At 42.7% G+C, this 16,605-nt stretch overlaps 1 protein-coding gene across 2 annotated transcripts; it reads left to right on the forward strand.

The window, feature by feature from the left end:
- The first annotated feature begins 69 nt into the window (after positions 1 to 69).
- ARV1 (ARV1 homolog, fatty acid homeostasis modulator) lies at positions 70 to 15,954 on the forward strand. 2 transcript variants are annotated; one of them, XM_040624147.1, is made up of 6 exons: positions 70 to 338; positions 6,712 to 6,831; positions 9,208 to 9,361; positions 11,986 to 12,210; positions 12,992 to 13,138; positions 15,578 to 15,954. In XM_040624147.1, the coding sequence occupies exons 1-5, from the start codon at positions 123 to 125 to the stop codon at positions 13,132 to 13,134; spliced, it is 858 nt and encodes a 285-aa protein (XP_040480081.1). In that variant the 5' UTR covers positions 70 to 122; the 3' UTR covers positions 13,135 to 13,138; positions 15,578 to 15,954. The 2 variants fall into 2 exon arrangements, with proteins under 2 accessions (XP_040480081.1, XP_008687765.1); XM_008689543.2 differs by having other exon boundaries at positions 72 to 326.
- The last annotated feature ends 651 nt before the right edge of the window (positions 15,955 to 16,605 follow it).

Below are 16,605 nucleotides of genomic sequence, written 5' to 3' on the forward strand. Positions count from 1 at the left end.
CCCCTTTCCGGGACTGAGACTACGAATCCCAACAAGCACCGCACGGGAGAGGCTTTCCGGTCTGGTTTCTGACGTCTTCCCCCGCCACTGAATCGGAAGTTCTCGGCCGCAGTTGCGTGGAAATGGGCACCGGTGGGCGGAGTGGGCTACGGCCAGGCAAGGGAAACACAGAAGGGGTGGCCGCGGGCAAGGGGAACACGGATGGGGTTGCAGCAACTCCTACTGCTGCCTCGGCCTCCTGCCAGTACAGGTGCATCGAATGCAACCAAGAGGCCAAGGAGTTGTACCGAGACTATAACCACGGAGTGCTGAAGATAACCATCTGCGTGAGTTGTCAGGTGTGGGGTGTCCTTGGGGAAAAAATGGCGCGGCGGGATTTGGGGACCGTGAGAGGCAGTGGGATCTGTATATCAGCTTTGTAGGGCAGTAAAAACCAACGAGTCTAAAGGTCCTCTAGTATAGTTCTCAGTTCGATACTTGACATTCCTGTCCGGGGTCAGTGGAGCCTTTACATTGTTACCTATAGTGTTAAAGAACTCACCACCTACAGCGGTTTTCTCATACCCGTCATGTTTGCTGGTGAGACCTAACGCGGCGAACGGATCCTCGAACGGAGATGTATGTAGACGTTGTGCAGAGAAATTTAAAGATTGGATGATGTTGACATTCGAGTTCACGCCCAAACTCTTTAGTTCTTAGCCATTCTCCCTTTCCTAAATGAATGTCATCATCCTTACGGTCCATACCCCTATTAAATTTTCCTGGAATATTTTATTTCAGGTTTCATCCTTTGTGGTTATTGAATGTACAGTATGTGTTGTATGCAGAGCACTAAGCTTGACGCTGGTGATAAAAAAACAAAAATGATGAAGTAAACATTTTGCTTTTAAGGTGTTCATAGTCTATAGAGAATGATTTAATGTTTCAGAGGTCACAAAATTGGAGGTTCTTTTTGGGGTACTAGCAAAGAACCTGCCACATTAATAGGCAGTCAGTGCATTTTTGTCCCATTTCTGTTCTCCTGATGATTTTCTAATAATCTCGTTAGAAAAACATGGTCTGTAGTAAAATATAAGTGAGTAGACAAACTGTGAACGTGTACCTGTTTAATCTGTTGTCAACTGACATAATCATTGTTCCTCTCTCAAGCGGTTTCCCTCACTTGGCAAAATTTCAACCCTGGTTAAATCCAACATGTTGTCTGATCTGTCTCCTCACCCTTGCAGCTGTACTTCAACTGAGGAAAAAAACACCTAAATTCATGACCACTAACCTCGTGTAGCCCTGGATGCCATCTGGCCATCACATTACATTTCACTAATCCATTCACATTCCCACTCTAATGAACCATCCTCACAAACCTTCTCTCTTCTTAGGTTTCCCACATATGCTTCCCTGCTTTGCTAAAAAAAAAAAGAGAGAGAGAGAGAGAGAGAACTTTCACAAGCTTTGCAACCACATAAACCCAGTACTAGCACCTGTTTTTCATATGCTCTTTCTTCCCTCCTGTTAGAATGAACTGTCCACACACCTGTCTAAAACCAGCATGTGGTTGTGCCCTAGACCCCATCCATCCTCTTCTACTTACTTAGGGACATCTCTGCAGCAATACTCTCTGCTCTCTGCTGAATCGTTCCCACCAATATAGGTACTAGTCTGTCTTTAATTTAAAAAACACACGCACTCTTCACCTCACTTCCTCCTTTAGCTCCTCCTCTTTTTCCCTTCCCTTTGACAGCAAAAGTCCTTTAAGAGGTATTTGTACTTGCTATCTTTATTTCCTTTCCTACTTTCTTTTGAATTTACTTCAGACACACTTTCTTCCCACCCACAATTTCACTAGAAACTGCTCTTAAGATCATAGTCACTGACTTCCACTTTACTAAATCCAATAGTCCATTCTTGGTGAACTGTCAGCAGCATTTGATCTTATTACTTCCCTCTGGAAACGCTGTGTGCAATTGCCAGGACACCAGACTCTTCTAGTTTTCTTATCTTACTGGCTATTCTTCTCAATCTCATTTCTTGTTCTTCCTCACCTTCCTTACCTAATAACCACTGAGTACCCTAAGGCTCAGTTCTTGGGCCTCTGTCTACACACTCTTCTTTGAAGAGCTCATTCTGGTTCTTGGCTTTAAATTCCATCTAAACTTTGACAGTTGCCAGATTAAGCCTCCAGCCTGAACCTCTTCCTTGAACTCCATCCACAATGTCTGCAAACGTCCAACTACCTACTGGATTTCTCCAATTGGATTTTTATAGTTACATCAGACTTTCACAGTTCATGGCAACTAGACCATTTTATTTCCCAAGAGCAAAAAATCTTAGTCAGACTTGATTCCCCTTTCTCCCACATTCCTTATTCATTTGCTTGGCAGATCCTGTTAGCTCTGTCTTCAGACTATGTTTAGAGTCCACTGCTTTTCACTACCTCTACCACCATGACCCATGGTGTCATCATGTCTCACCTGGATGATGGTCCTAACTCTTAGCCCATGTTACCCCTGCACCTCTTCAGCCTCCTTACCCAGCTGCCAAACTCTGGCTTTTAAAATTGAAGTTAGATTATGTCATTCCTTTTCTCAAACCTTCCAGTGATTTTTCATCTCAGAGTTAAGGCCAAAATCCTTGCATTGGCTCTAAGGCCTGTGTAGTCCCCTGCTACTCTTCTCTTATTCTACTGCAGCTCCATTGTCTCCTGAATGTTCTTAAACCAGACAGGTTCCTTCCTCAAGGGCCTCTGCACTATACGTGGAATGCTTTTCCGTCAGGTGTCTGACATAGCTAATTCCCTCACCTCCTTCAATTATTTTTATTTTTAACATCTCAGAGAGGCCTAGTCTGACCACCCTATTACAAATTGTGATTCTCCCTCCCGAGTCTGGTATACCTTATCACCTCCCCCTGCTTTATCTTTCCCATAGCACCTATCATCTTTGAATATTCTATACAATTGACTTATTTGTTATTTATCGCGTATACCCTCCCACTGGATATAAGCTACACAACGGCAGAGAGTGTGTATGATTTATTCATTAATATAGCTGGCTCACCCAGGACAGTGCCTGACACATAGTAAGTACACAATAAGTATTTCCTGAATGAATGAACCATTTCTAGGTTTTCAGATGCTCATATCCTTGGCCATTCTGGTGGCCTTGTGAGTTATATGGCATCTAAATTTAATGACTTCTGGACTGGCCCAATTAAGTGATCTGTCTTAAAGATGACAACCACATAACTGTGAATATAGTCTTGTCCAGAGTAAAGCTTTTACTGTCTCTTCAGTTTAGTTAGTGATCTTTAATGATATAAATTAATCTTTATCTTTTTGAAATCATTGGCATTAAACTAACAAAATCGTTTTCCTAATCATCAGATGATGGCTTCCCTAGAATTATATTTGAAATATTGAGTGGTGGTACAGTACGTTATTGCACACAGTCATTCCCTGATGGCTTAGACTGTGTAGTATACTCATTTTTATCATGATACTATGCATAGTGGCATTATTTACGAAAAATCATTTAGTTGATGCTAGACTCTGAAAATTAAGTCGTGAAATAATTTTTTGAAGGCTCTCCTAAGGCGTGAGAGTAAAAAGTTTTTAGACATTAGGCTATTTGTTCTGAAAAAGTAGCCAAAGTTTCTATAAGTTGGTAACTCATACATACTTTGGTCTCTTAGCTGCTGTCTTTGGAGTCAGCAGTATACTCAGCCTGATCCCCTCCCTATATTTTTCAGTCTAATCTCCCTTCTCTTTCCTCTTCCTGTTTTTCCACTGCCATTCCTCCCCACTTGCTCCTCTGGGTTTCCTTAATTTTCCTCCATCTAATGGAAGCGTGGCCCTTGCGTTTAGCCATTCCCTCTCCTTCAGCTTTTCGTAGTTCATTATAATTATGTTTTAAGATATAGCATTTTGGGGATTGCCTGGATGGCTTAGTCGGTTAAGCATCTACCTTCAGCTCAAGTCATGATCTCAGGGTCCTGGGATCAAGTCCCGCCTCGGGCTCCCTGCTCAGTGGACAGCCTGCTTCTCCCTTTACCTGATGCTTTCCCTGCTTGTGCTCTCTCTGTCTCTCTCTCTCTCTGACAAATAAATAAATCAAATCTTTAAAAAAATAAATAATAAAGATATAGTACTTTTGATATCCTGTAGTCCCTGGACTCTTTTATGTGCTTACATATTTGATAAATTCATGATGGTAACAAAACAAGACTCCTTTGAGATTCTCCTAAATTTCAAGTCTGCTCAGTACTACAATATTCAGCTTCCACCTTTAGATGCTGGATGCAAAGATGAATAAGACATTCTCCTGCCCTTGAGGTGCGTAAAGTCTAAGGGGATCCACTTTCAAGATACGTGTTTGCTTATCGTGGAGCTAAAATGAAACAGATGGGAGAATGAGTGGGGAAGGGGATGGCCCTGAAGATGATGGGGAAAGAAGAAGCAAAAATATTCATAAAATATTGGCCAGTTTATATTCTAAAAGAGATGTGATTCACCAGAGAACTGGAGAACATAGCAGCAGAAAGTCATTCGTATCCATGGTGAGATAGAGGTGGTAGAAGTGTTTGAGTTTCTGGGGTGTGCATGGTCCCCGTGCTGCAGTGGTTTCTTAGAGGACAACTTTCTTTTTCAGGATATGTGTCTAGTAAGTAGTGGATGGAATGGAACAATTTTTCCAAAATCAGAAAACATACCTAAATGTAGCCATCTGCCACTAAGATGTTTTACTACATTTGTTTGCTGTGTGTGTGTATGGTTTCCCTCCTTACAGTCAAGGTGGAGGAAGCACTCAAGGGAAAAGCAAATAACAGAAGCAGAACAAGGAAAAATTAGGCTGAAGCTGATAGGGAGGGAACCAGCAGACGCTAATGAATTCTCGATGTTTATAAAATACTCAGAATGCTAGGAAGGGAAGATGGGCATAGCACATGACATCGCACCTGAGGCCAGAAGCCACTCCTTCTATTTGCGCTCATGTCACCATGTATTCATTCCACTAAAGCACTTAACAGCAGCAGGCTTATTTGTCTTCCTCTTCTAAACTATAAGGTCCTAGAGGATAGAGACTTATGTCTCAAGGTGAATATCCAGCACCTTGAAAGTGCCTGGTCCATAGAAATGGCTAAGCAAAGAGAGCTGTTCTAATCACTGTTGTAGCCACTCCGAACACATTGGTCAGATGAGTGATTGCAGAGGGAAAACTGGCCTGCCATGTCCGCCAGTGCTGGTTTCTGCCTAACTCCTTCTAAAAATTGTCCAAATCCTGGTATAAACTTGCAATGTCTGAAGATGGGTTTTAGGGAACTTTTAAAGGACAGAGAAAAGACCGTTGACCAGCCAGTAGCCTCATTTTACAATGAAGTAGCATCTCTGGTGTTGCAGTGTGGTTTGTAGAGAGGAAGTGTTTCCCACATGGGTAGCACAGGGAGGGCGTCTGGAAAACAGCTCTTTGTCATGAACATAGGATTTCTGATTCTGTGGCTTCTGTTCAGACCCCGGCTCACTCTTTGCCCAGCTGAAAAACTGCAAAATTATTAGCCTGTTAGGCCTCAGTTTTATTAGTGGATTTAAATTTGAGGTAATAGCACATCTCCCTTCATTGGTTCACTTGATGACTCAAAACCACACCCATTTCTTGTAAATGACATGAATGAAGTGGAGAAACTCTAAGGTGGAAGTGATTTTTTCATTACATTTGGAGTCAGGGTTAATATTCGTCAGCGGACTTCGGTTTTTTTCCTAGGGATTTGATGTCATTAAAAGGCCATCCCCATATGTTTGCATATCCATCACTTCTATTTCTATTTTACCTTCTCAAAATTTCAAAATGTTTTATGTTTGAATTATAGCCATTAGAATAGTAGCCTTGATTCAACTTTGTAACTAAAACTGTTTCAAATGTCACATTTCTGATGAGCTTGTTCTTGTACACCTGTGTTTTATATGTTCTGATGATGCTGGGATTTGATAACATTGTAATCACATGTGTCCCCCAAAAAAAGGGCAATTTCATAGGAGTCACAGAGAGCCCAGGAGTCTTGCTTCGAGTAACCTAGAACCAAGCTGACCAACCCACTTCCTTGCGCACAGCTTGGGGTCCTCCAGTGTCTTCACTGACCCAGAGAAATACCATTTTCTTTCCATAGTCTTGATGTTATTGGAGGAGAGAAACAAGTTTCTCTTGGTATCTGCCACCCCCAGATTGTTGACACTGTGCCACACTCTTTACCTGCTTTTAGCTCTCAGAAGCTTTGGTCCAAGGTAACTCTTCTGAACCCCTTCCTCGAAATCATGTTTCAAGAATCACAAAGTCAGTGGCCATCTAGCCAACAGGGAACAATTTCTCAATGAAAATACATTATAAATTTATTTCCTTATTTTATAATAATTCCTACAAACTGAAAGTAGAATTTTCTGGGATACTTTTCTGCCTAAAACCAGTCTTTAAATCAAATGTCTTTTTAGCTTCTTACATATGAGATTCAAAGATTACTATCTCTCGCCTAGAAGATTATATTTAGTCATTTGTGAAACCAGGGCTTCTATAGATGAATATTTTGTGTCTGAAGAGAAGTTAATGTAAATAAATGCTGATATGTCCTTATTGCTATAGTCCAAAATAGACTCTGCTAGTTTGAAATCCTTTAAGATTTCAGAATGTATAAATTTGCTTGTTCTAATATTATCTCACATTATTTCAGAAATCCTGCCAGAAACCTGTAGACAAATATATCGAGTATGATCCTGTTATCATCTTGATTAATGCTATTTTATGCAAAGCCCAGGCCTACAGACATATTCTTTTCAATACTAAAATAAATGTAAGTTGTGGTAATGTTTTTATTTTCTAATTTTCCTTTATGGTGCTCTTGTACATTTAAAGAATAATAATTTTGAACAGAATTAAAGAACATCATTTTAAAAAGAAATTCTAGGGGCACCTGGGTGGCTGAGTTGGTTGGGTGTCTGCCTTCAGCTCAGGTCATGATCTCGGGGTCCTGGGATCGAGTCTTGCATTAGGGTCCCTGCTCAGTCAGGAGCCTGCTTCTTCCTCTCCCTCTGCTGCTCCCCCTGCTCGTGCTTTCTCTCCCATTCTCTATCAAATAAATAAATAAATAAAATCTTTAAAAAAAAAGAAAAGGAAAAGAGGGGCGCCTGGGTGGCTCAGTCATTAGCGTCTGCCTTTGGCTCAGGGCGTGATCCCAGGGTTCTGGGATCGAGCCCCGCATCAGGCTTCCTGCTCCACTGGGAGCCTGCTTCTTCCTCTCCCACTCTCCCTGCTTGTGTTCCCTCTCTCGCTGGCTGTCTCTCTCTCTGTCAAATAAATAAATAAAATCTTAAAAAAAAAAAAAAAAAGAAAGAAAGAAAAGAAAAAGAAATTCTAATGAGAATAGGTCTTTTATTTCAACAATATCTGGAAGTTTCTAGAAATAACAGGCATTGATAAACAAGGTGCACAATGTTCAGTGAATATTTAAGAATATGGTCACTGGGAGGAAACTGACAAACCATAATCTGGATCGCCTTTCAGTAGGTTACCTTTTTGAAAAAGACATCAGTTATTTCTAACAATAAAATTAAATATATCCAGGTAGGGAGAGAATTACACCTGAAGAAGTAGCAAACATTAAAAGAGAAATATTTTTAAACAATTTGTTGCATTTTATATTCGACTGAGGGAATCCCTCCCCTCCACCACCCAAGTTAAGTAACCACGGCAGTTTTTTTTTTTTTTTTTAAAGATTTTCATTTATTTATTTGACAGAGAGAGAGACAGCCAGAGAGAGAGGGAACACAAGCAGGGGGAGCAGGAGAGGAAGAAGCAGGCTCCCAGCAGAGGAGCCTGATGTGGGGCTCGATCCCAGAACACCAGGATCACACCCTGAGCCAAAGGCAGACGCTTAACGACTGAGCCACCCAGGCACCCCACCAGGGCAGTTTTTAAATCTCTAGAGCGATTCCCAAACTTTGGTACACAATAGAATCACGTGGGAGAGAAGGAGGGCATGGCAGTTAATCTTTCCAAGTGAGGCCACACCCGGAATCAATTAAATCAGAATCTTCAAGGATCTATTTCTTAAAACTCCCCAGGTAATTCCTGACTGGAGCCAACTAGAGTAAGTTCAGAAGCCCACACTGATACCTATTCCTGGACTGCATGGCATTTGTGCACACACTTTCTTTTCCCCACTTTCTGTTGACATAGAAGGTCCAACCCATGGAATAATGTGGTTTTTTAATTTTTTTATTTTTTAAAAGATTTTATTTATTTGAGGGAGAGCACACACGCTGGGGGTGGGAGCTGAGTGCAGAGCTTGATGCAGGGCTCAGACCCCACGACCCTGGAATCATGACCTGAGCCGAAACCAAGAGTCCAACGCCCAACCACCTGAGCCATCCAGGTGCCCCAATAATGTATTTTTAAAAGCCAATTCTTGGGGCTCCTGGGTGCCTCAGTCGGTTAAGTGTCTGACTCTTGATCTCAGCTCAGGTCTTGATCTCAGGGTTGTGAGTTCAAGCCCAGCGTGGAACCCACTTATAAATAAATTAAAAGCCGATTCTTGTTGCCTGGTATTTTATTTTTTGCCAAAATTTCAGACTCTTTAAAACTTGCAGGGGATTTTCTATCTTTAATTGTTGTCTTCAATATATGAATTCATGCTCATCGGGCATAGGGCCATTTTTTTAAAATTTATGTTCGGACTAATAGTTTCCTATGAGGTATGATGGAATCTTCAGGTTAAATCTATTCTCATGGCTGCTTCCATCTAGCCATGAGTCACAGAAATTCTGTGCCTGATTCTGTTCTGATGCAGGACAGATGCTGAAAATACAGTGAAGGGTGAACTGTTTAAAGCAGTATTTCTTAACTAGGGGTATACATCAGAATCCTCCTTCTTCCCCCAGAGCTGTTTCAAAATTGCATGTCTAGGATTACTTCCAAAGATCCTGGATCAGGATTGGGGCCTAGATGTTTGCAGTCTGAAAAATCTCCCCATGATTCTGATGGATGTTGCTGACAAAAACCACTGGTTTACAGACAACACAGTGACACGCTTAATTGAGCAGATCTGATTTGAAAAGCTATGAGATGGGAGGCTCTTCAAAACCCCAGATACTTAGCTGCCTGTGTCTATTTGGTGTTACGTATAATTGTTTCTTTACCCAGTGGATGGCATTGTCTTTTTGACTCCCAGATGCATGGAAAACTCTGCATATTTTGTTTGCTTTGTGAAGCATACCTGAGATGGTGGCAGCTTCAAGATTCAAACCAGAACACTGATCCTAACGACTTCATCAGATATGCCAAGGAATGGGATTTCTATAGAATGTTCGCAATTGCCTCTCTAGGTAGGAAGAAGTGAACTAGTAATCACTATTCTGGTTAAAAGTGAGGTGGGTGGTCTTAATCATTGGTAAGAGGAGGGGGTTAATACAGGACTTGAGACTAAATGTTCAGCTCTATCACTAACCTGTTAGATGAGTTTGTCTAAATTATCTGCTTTTTTACTTTATTTGTTACCCCAGATATGTTATGAAAATGGTTATATTTATCAGATTAGAGAGTTTCATAAAATATCGTGAGGCATAGTATTGTTGATAAGATTCCTCAATTTAATTTCTCGATTGTCCAATTTAAAGATTACCTAGGTCCCATCTTTATTAAAACAGATAGATAACTGCCAGACATTATCCAATATGTTATGCTAATTGCATTGAACTAATGCAATCTATTTACTAGGGAATACTTCTTATTTATCTGACTGCATACAAGGAAAGTGGCTACTGCCCCCAAATTCCTTAAGTTCTAGAGTAGCTTTTCTTCAGAATTCGAATTTATGACTTAGGTCAGAATTGTATTAATTTCTGTGATTTATTTTCTTCCTTACTGGCTTCCATGCTTCTCTGCTTCTAAACTCTTTGATTATAAAGAAATATTATTATAATAATATCAAGTCTCTAGTTCACTGCAGGGTCAGATTTCTGGACTATGTCGTCTTCTGTCCCTTTTTCTTCTCTGCTCTCACTCTCTTGGTCCTCTCGTGCAGTTCTGAGGTTTTAAAATTTGTATGGTGGGGTGCCTGCTGGCTCAGTTTGTAGAGCAAGTGACTCTTGATCTCGGGGTTGTGAGTTCGAGCCCCATGTTGGGTGTAGAGATTACTTAAAAATAAAATCCTTTAAAAAATAAATAAATAAAATTTATATGCTAAGAATTCCCTAACATACATAATACTATTAAAAACATCCTTGAAAACATTGCCTAAGCCAAGAACAAGAACCTAATATAATTTTAAGGTTTAAAGCAAAGGCTTTTAAAATTTCTAAGCATAAACTCTTTTATGTCCATAATTTTTCATATACAAAATAAATCAGGCTCATTTCCAAAGTCTGAAATTACTGTAGCACCTACCCTATAGCGGATATTCTGACACTAAATCAGAAATCTTTTTCTATTGTTACTTAACTTTTTTATCCAGTATTAGGTTATGAACCTCTAAAATAGCTTATAGAAAATATGTTACATAAATGCAGCATTTTAGGATTTAAACGCTGCTTTTGCAGTTTTATCACTTCATGTTCACGACCATCCTCTTTGGTAGGTAGGTTGGGGTCTCCCCTCTGTGTGGCTGTGGAAGCCTAGAAGTGGGAAGGCAGGTGATTTCCCCAAAGTCCCGCAGCAGGTTAATGTCAGCACAGAGATGGGTGGTGCTCTGGGCTCCCCACATGGCGCTTCTCCGTGCAGCACGCTAGATCCTTCTGAGCCCGTCTGACCTGTGAACACCTCCGGAGTAGAGGCTCAGTTCTGCAAGGTGGTCTAGCTTTGAGTCTCTCCAGTGACAGGACACAACCCTCTCACCCTCTATGGTGAGATCATTCTCGTTGTTAGGGAGTTCTCTGTTGCTTTTGTTATTATTTTTGTCCAAATCCCAGGCTAGAAGATCTACCTATCTGAGCAGATCCTTGCAGTTGACAAGTCCTGGAGTTACTTTGCAGGGAGATGGGGTGTCTCCCCTGAGGGATGTATCAAATGCCATGTAGGTCAGCCATCCAAAATTACTTTTAGTGATTCTAGTCACCTGTGTTTGGAACCTCTTTAGTTTGGCTCTATTTGGTTATACAACATTGTAGGAAAAATACAGTTGTCTCTCTTAAAATTTGATATATGTGTTCCAGAAAAACCTGATTCTGCAGGAACCCGAATAACACAGCTATGGGGAGAAATAGAATTAGGGACAGACCCCTCAAAACATACGCAGCTGGGTCATCAGAGGACTAACAATCTTAATAAACATTATATCGCAGTTGAAAAAAAATGTTAAATTCCTAGTTAATGGGAACAGAACAGACTCTGCTCTGTTCTGTGGACCCGGTGGAACTGTGGCTTCTGGTCTGGACTCTGTCTTTGAATACTTTCTGGAAGGATAAGGAATTGCACTCAGAAAGTTTGTTGAAATGAGTAAGGGAAGTTTTAAATTTAGGTAACAGTATTCAAATGTTGTAGATAATAGGCAATAAATAGTGGGAGACTGAACAAAGAAAACACCTTCGCACGTAATTTTTAGGGTGGGTCCCATCTTTCGGACTTAAAAATCTGCTCGCGCCCCATTTTATTCTTTCTGTGGAGATCTGGAACACTGAAGTTGTTTAAACAGCACCTTACTTCCTAGAAAGAACTTCAGAGAGCTGATGATTACAGTTCTAACGGACTGACTTTTACTTCAGTGGACCGTGAAATACTGCATGAAAGAACTGCTGAAATATACTTCCGCAGTCGCACCAGCAGGATTTGACCCAAAAGGCAGGGCCTTATCTATTGAAAAAGAAGGAAGGGGAAAAAGAAAATTTGGTCTCGATGAAACAGTTCTAATGAAGTCAGCCGATAAGTTGTATTTTGGAATTGTGGTTTCTTTGTATTTAGAGAGAGATGGTTTGGAAAGAGACATTCATATTTCTGTTTTCCATTTCCTCCTTAGAACAAACTGCCTTTTTTATTGGCATTTTTACTTTCCTGTGGGTAGAACGACCGATGACAGCGAAAAAAAAACCCAACTTCATTTTGCTGCTGAAAGCGTTATTATTATCTAGCTATGGAAAACTCCTGCTGATTCCAGCTGTCATTTGGGAGCATGACTACACACCCCTGTGCCTCCGACTCATTAAAGTATTCGTCCTTACATCAAATTTTCAGGCAATTAGAGGTATGTTTATCTTTTATTCGTTCTTCTCAGCCTTCAACCCACATACAAGCTTAAAGCCTTGTTTCTCCAACACCGTCATATAAACCCTGTTAAACAGTGGAATTCTCCATAGAACAATAACAGTGTCTAGCATTTCTCTAGTGCCTTATACATAGCACATAGTCTGTAATTGCTCAAATTAACCACATAGTATTTTTTAGTTTTCGGAATGCTTTCTTGTGTGTTATCTCAGTCCTGGGAGGTTGTAGGGCAGCCGTGATTACCCCCACTTTGTGAATGACTTGTCCAGATGTACACAGCCCGGCACTTGTCAAGCCAGGAAGCACAATTCCTATTATACCAACAAAGGGATGAGCGGCCCTGTGGGTCTTCATTTTTCCCATCCATTGTGAGAAGGGTTATTTTAAGTAACCTCTTACCTGATACCTTTTCTTGAAATGCTTATCATCTTGTAAACCGTAAAACTGAGAAAGCTCTGGTTTTTTTCTGCTAACCTCTTTATAACCTTAGAATCAATTTTTTTGTTTTCTCCTATATTCATGGAGATCTGTGTCTTGATTCCAGGAGGGGAAGCTTAGTGTTTTTGTTACAAGCACATGCTTTGTTTCTCTCCAGAGATGAAAATGTGGGAGAAGGTAGCAGCCCGGATTAATAAGAATGAATAGAGATTCTCTAAAAAAACAGTTGACAGAACAATTCCATTCATAATGCCACAGAATGTACATCCTAATATCACTTAATTAAACTCTTAAGAACTTATGAGGTGCCTTTTCTTTTCCAGTGACTCTGAACATCAACCGAAAGCTCTCCTTGCTGGCCATCCTGAGTGGCTTACTGGTGGAAAGCACCATGGTCTACTTCTTACAGAGGATGGAATGGGATGTGGGAAGTGATTGTGCCATCTATAAATCCCAAGACTTTTGAAGAGGTACAGAAGCCTCTTGGTGTTCACACATTCAGACAGGCATCCTCCTCAAATGAGACAAACGCCATTATAAAATAAGGAGATGCCCTTCCATGACCCCTCCCCAGCCCCTGATGTCCTCTGGGTCACCTCCGTCCCCCTCGAGGACTGCAGTGCACATCTCAGGGTCCTTGTCACCCTGAGGGACATCCACATCTGTGTTTTGTTGCTTCTCAGGGCCCTGTTCTCCTCTTCTCTAATAGCTACTCCCCACACCACTCGTACTGAGACCTCAGACTCTGAAATCTGCCCCCTTGGCAGCTGGCCCTCCCGCACCAGCCAGTCCAGTTGTTCTGCTCTCTCCCTTCCACTATCCCTGCTTTGGGCTGCCTTTTCACCTCCAATCCCTTGACCCCCCCCCCCCCCCACCACTTCTGGCTTACCTCACCTCTCTTTTTACCGCACTGCAAATGTAGGTAGCTGCCAGTTCATCGCCATTAGTCCTTGAAACCGTTGGCTTTTTGCCCTTCCACCAGACATGCCTTCTTAGAGCCGTTTGGGTGAGTCTCAGTATGTGTTTTCCCTGAGTCCAGCGCTGTGAGCACAGAGCCTCAGCTGGCCCTCGGTATTGTTCCTCTGCCTTCCTGGTCACCTCCAGGGAACCTCCCATCACATGGTTCTGGGACCTTCCCCACACTCCTTCCTCCCATGTGTCCCCTCACTTTGCTGAGAGTCGAGCCCATTACAGATTCCTTGAGCTTCCTTCCTTCCTTCAATCCAGAACGCTTTGGTCGCCTGTGTTCTTTCCTCCTTCCCTCCATCCTGGCCCGGACTTGTGCTCCTCTTCCTCTGTGTAAGTGTCCTTCCCCCTCTGGTCACAGACTCCTGGCCCACAGCCTGGGTTGGGTGTAGGGTCAGGGAGGAGACTCAGAAGCTGGATTGGGGGGCGCAGGAGGCGAGGAAGGCACAGAAGCAGCAGGGAAACAGCCCAGCTGTGAACCTTCTCCACCTCTGTGTAAAGGCCATCGTCAGTCCTGTGGCCTCAGTCTCCCCTCATGCTCGGTCGATGCTCTTCCTTTCCAGGTCTTCAGACACTGCTCCTCCATTATCCACCGCACTGGCTCCTTCCTCTTGGCAAATGTACACACACGGCTCTCTGTTCTAGAACAATTGGTCTCAGCCTGTTTCTTCACCACATTCCCTCTTTGTGAAACATACTTGCTCCCACAGTCTCCTGAATCTGCACTCCTACAAATCAGAGGGAAGCCGGTTGCCAGCTCTTCGTCAGAGTCCTCCTCCCTTAGCTCCACTCTGGAAGCGAAGTCAGAGCCCCTCTGAAACAGGCTGCCCATGCTGTCAGGTCCTTTCGTTCGCAGACTTCCCAGTCTGTCCCAGGACTCGTCCAGGCGCTCCTCCTCTCTCCTGCTGTTCACACACTCAGCAGCAGCCGAGCCCACGGCCTGGACCGTTCGTTCTCCCAGGGCTCAGGCCTCCCAGACCTAGCAGCTCCAGCTCGCCCCTCGGCCCGGATGCTGCGCCCTTCCACTGCCTCCCAGGCGGTGCCGCCCAGCCCTGCCATTACCTCAGAAGTGTTCTGCCTCTCCCCCCGCTACCCACCGAAACACAGTCCCTTCCTGATGCTTTTGTCTGGAAATGTCCCTTTTTACTCAGACCCCAGGGCAGCTCTTGTTTGTCTCCTGCCTAGAGGTTTGTAAGAGCCTCCTCACAGCTTTCCACCCAGACACCGGTGCCACATAAATATTCATAAAGCATCACTTCTGGGGTCCCTCCGAATTTTCCTTCGTTCCTTATTGCCGACACAGGAGTCTCTAGTCTCTTCCTGAGGAACGTCTTTTAGCTTTCTCTCCGCTTAAGTGTGGTCCTTGATATTCCGGTCCTAAGTCCCTTTCCGCAGGCACGTTCCCACCCACATCCTTTATTACGGTCTTCTCTATCATCTCCAAATACGGCTAATGCTCTCCCCTGGGCCTGGAGTGGCCTCTTCTCCACCTAACCAGATAACAGTCAGTCCTCTTTGCTTCTCCGTGGACGGAAAACTTTCCAAAACCTCGAGTCTGTGCTCTCACTGCCACAGACCTGCCAGGGCCCAGCTCAACACCACAGCGGTCGTGTCCAGGATCTCCTGAGACTTCTGGTCCCAGATGCTTGGTCCCAGCTTCCACAGGTTGGAAGCTTCTAGTTGTCAAGCTATCATCGTAATTTCCGGTCAGGATAACAAGGTCATCTCCTCCTTTATGTTACCTCATGTTTTCTATTGTCCTTGTCTTATGTTCAAATCCCATGTGTTTATGCCTAACTCCCCCAGCCTGGTAAACAGAGACCGGGAGGTTACATGTGAGGAAATACGTATTTCCCACAGCACAGGGCCTGCCCTAGTAAATATTTGATGAATTGATTTTCAGCAGAAAGTGCCACTCGAAATACTTCTTTTGTTATCCACAGTTGGATTCTTTATCATCTGCGGCAGACCAACTGCGTCTGAAAAAGAGAAGACATAAAGTACCAAACCAAGCTCCTCATTTGCGTTGAGCAAAATGAAGCAAAGATTTGGACACACTTCCTGAAAAAGACAGCGATGGTAATGGCATTGGAAACCCCGAAAACTACCACGCCTCCCCCCTCCCCCCGATATAAAGACCATCAAAACATACATAGACACACACAGACAGACACAGAAACACAGATGCAAGGACGCTGCCATAGGGAGTGGGGTGCGTTACAAGCAAAGACTTGGGCAATGCAGACCCCCCGAGGTAAGCATTGACCTGAGGAAGAAAGTGAATGCATGACTCGCACATAATAAAAAGATCTATGTTTCATTCCTTTGACATGTTTATATCTCTTTAATTTAAATGTTCAGTTATTGGTTCTAAATAATTTATTTAAAATAGTATTTCTTACAACAAAAACATTGTTTTCTTAATAAAGTCAAAATAAATGGAGCTTTTGTAAATTTTTTGTAAATTTCCATATTTTCCCCTGTAACTAACTTACTCTTTAGAAATGGCTGATCCAAAAATAAAGAACTAAAACCAGTAAACTGTACACACTACAGAGGTGAATTCTATCTCAGTAAAGCTGATACTAGATAAATGGATAAGATAGCACCTCCCCCTTTTTTCTCTTCCCATTTCGTTTACTTGTTCTTTTATTTATCATTTACTTATTCATGCAGCAGAAATTACTAAGCACCTACTGTGTATGTCAGACAGCATGGACACAGTGGTGAGCGGTCCTCTTAAAGTTTATGGAACAATGGGGCACCTGGGTGGCTCAGTCAGTTGGGCATCCGACTCTTGATTTCGGCTCAGGTCATGATCTCAGGGTCATTAGATCGAGCCCCATATCGGGATCCATGCTGGGTGTAGAGCCAGCTTAAGATTCTCTCTCTTCCTCTCCTTCTGCCCCTTCCCCCCATGCTCAATCGCTTTCCTCTCTCTCCCCCCCCCCACCTAAAATAAATAAATCTT

This window comes from Ursus maritimus, unplaced genomic scaffold (assembly GCF_017311325.1).
Source record: "Ursus maritimus isolate PB19 unplaced genomic scaffold, ASM1731132v1 scaffold_7, whole genome shotgun sequence".
Classification (NCBI taxonomy): domain Eukaryota; kingdom Metazoa; phylum Chordata; class Mammalia; order Carnivora; family Ursidae; genus Ursus; species Ursus maritimus.

Excerpts from the sequence above, each read along its gene's own strand:
- ARV1 (XM_040624147.1), top strand. The coding sequence starts at position 123 with ATGGGCACCGGTGGGCGGAGTGGGCTACGGCCAGGCAAGGGAAACACA. Across the intron at positions 339-6,711 it reads CCATCTGCGTGAGTTGTCAG|AAATCCTGCCAGAAACCTGT; the intron begins GTGTGGGGTGTC and ends ACATTATTTCAG. Across the intron at positions 12,211-12,991 it reads AAATTTTCAGGCAATTAGAG|TGACTCTGAACATCAACCGA; the intron begins GTATGTTTATCT and ends TTTCTTTTCCAG.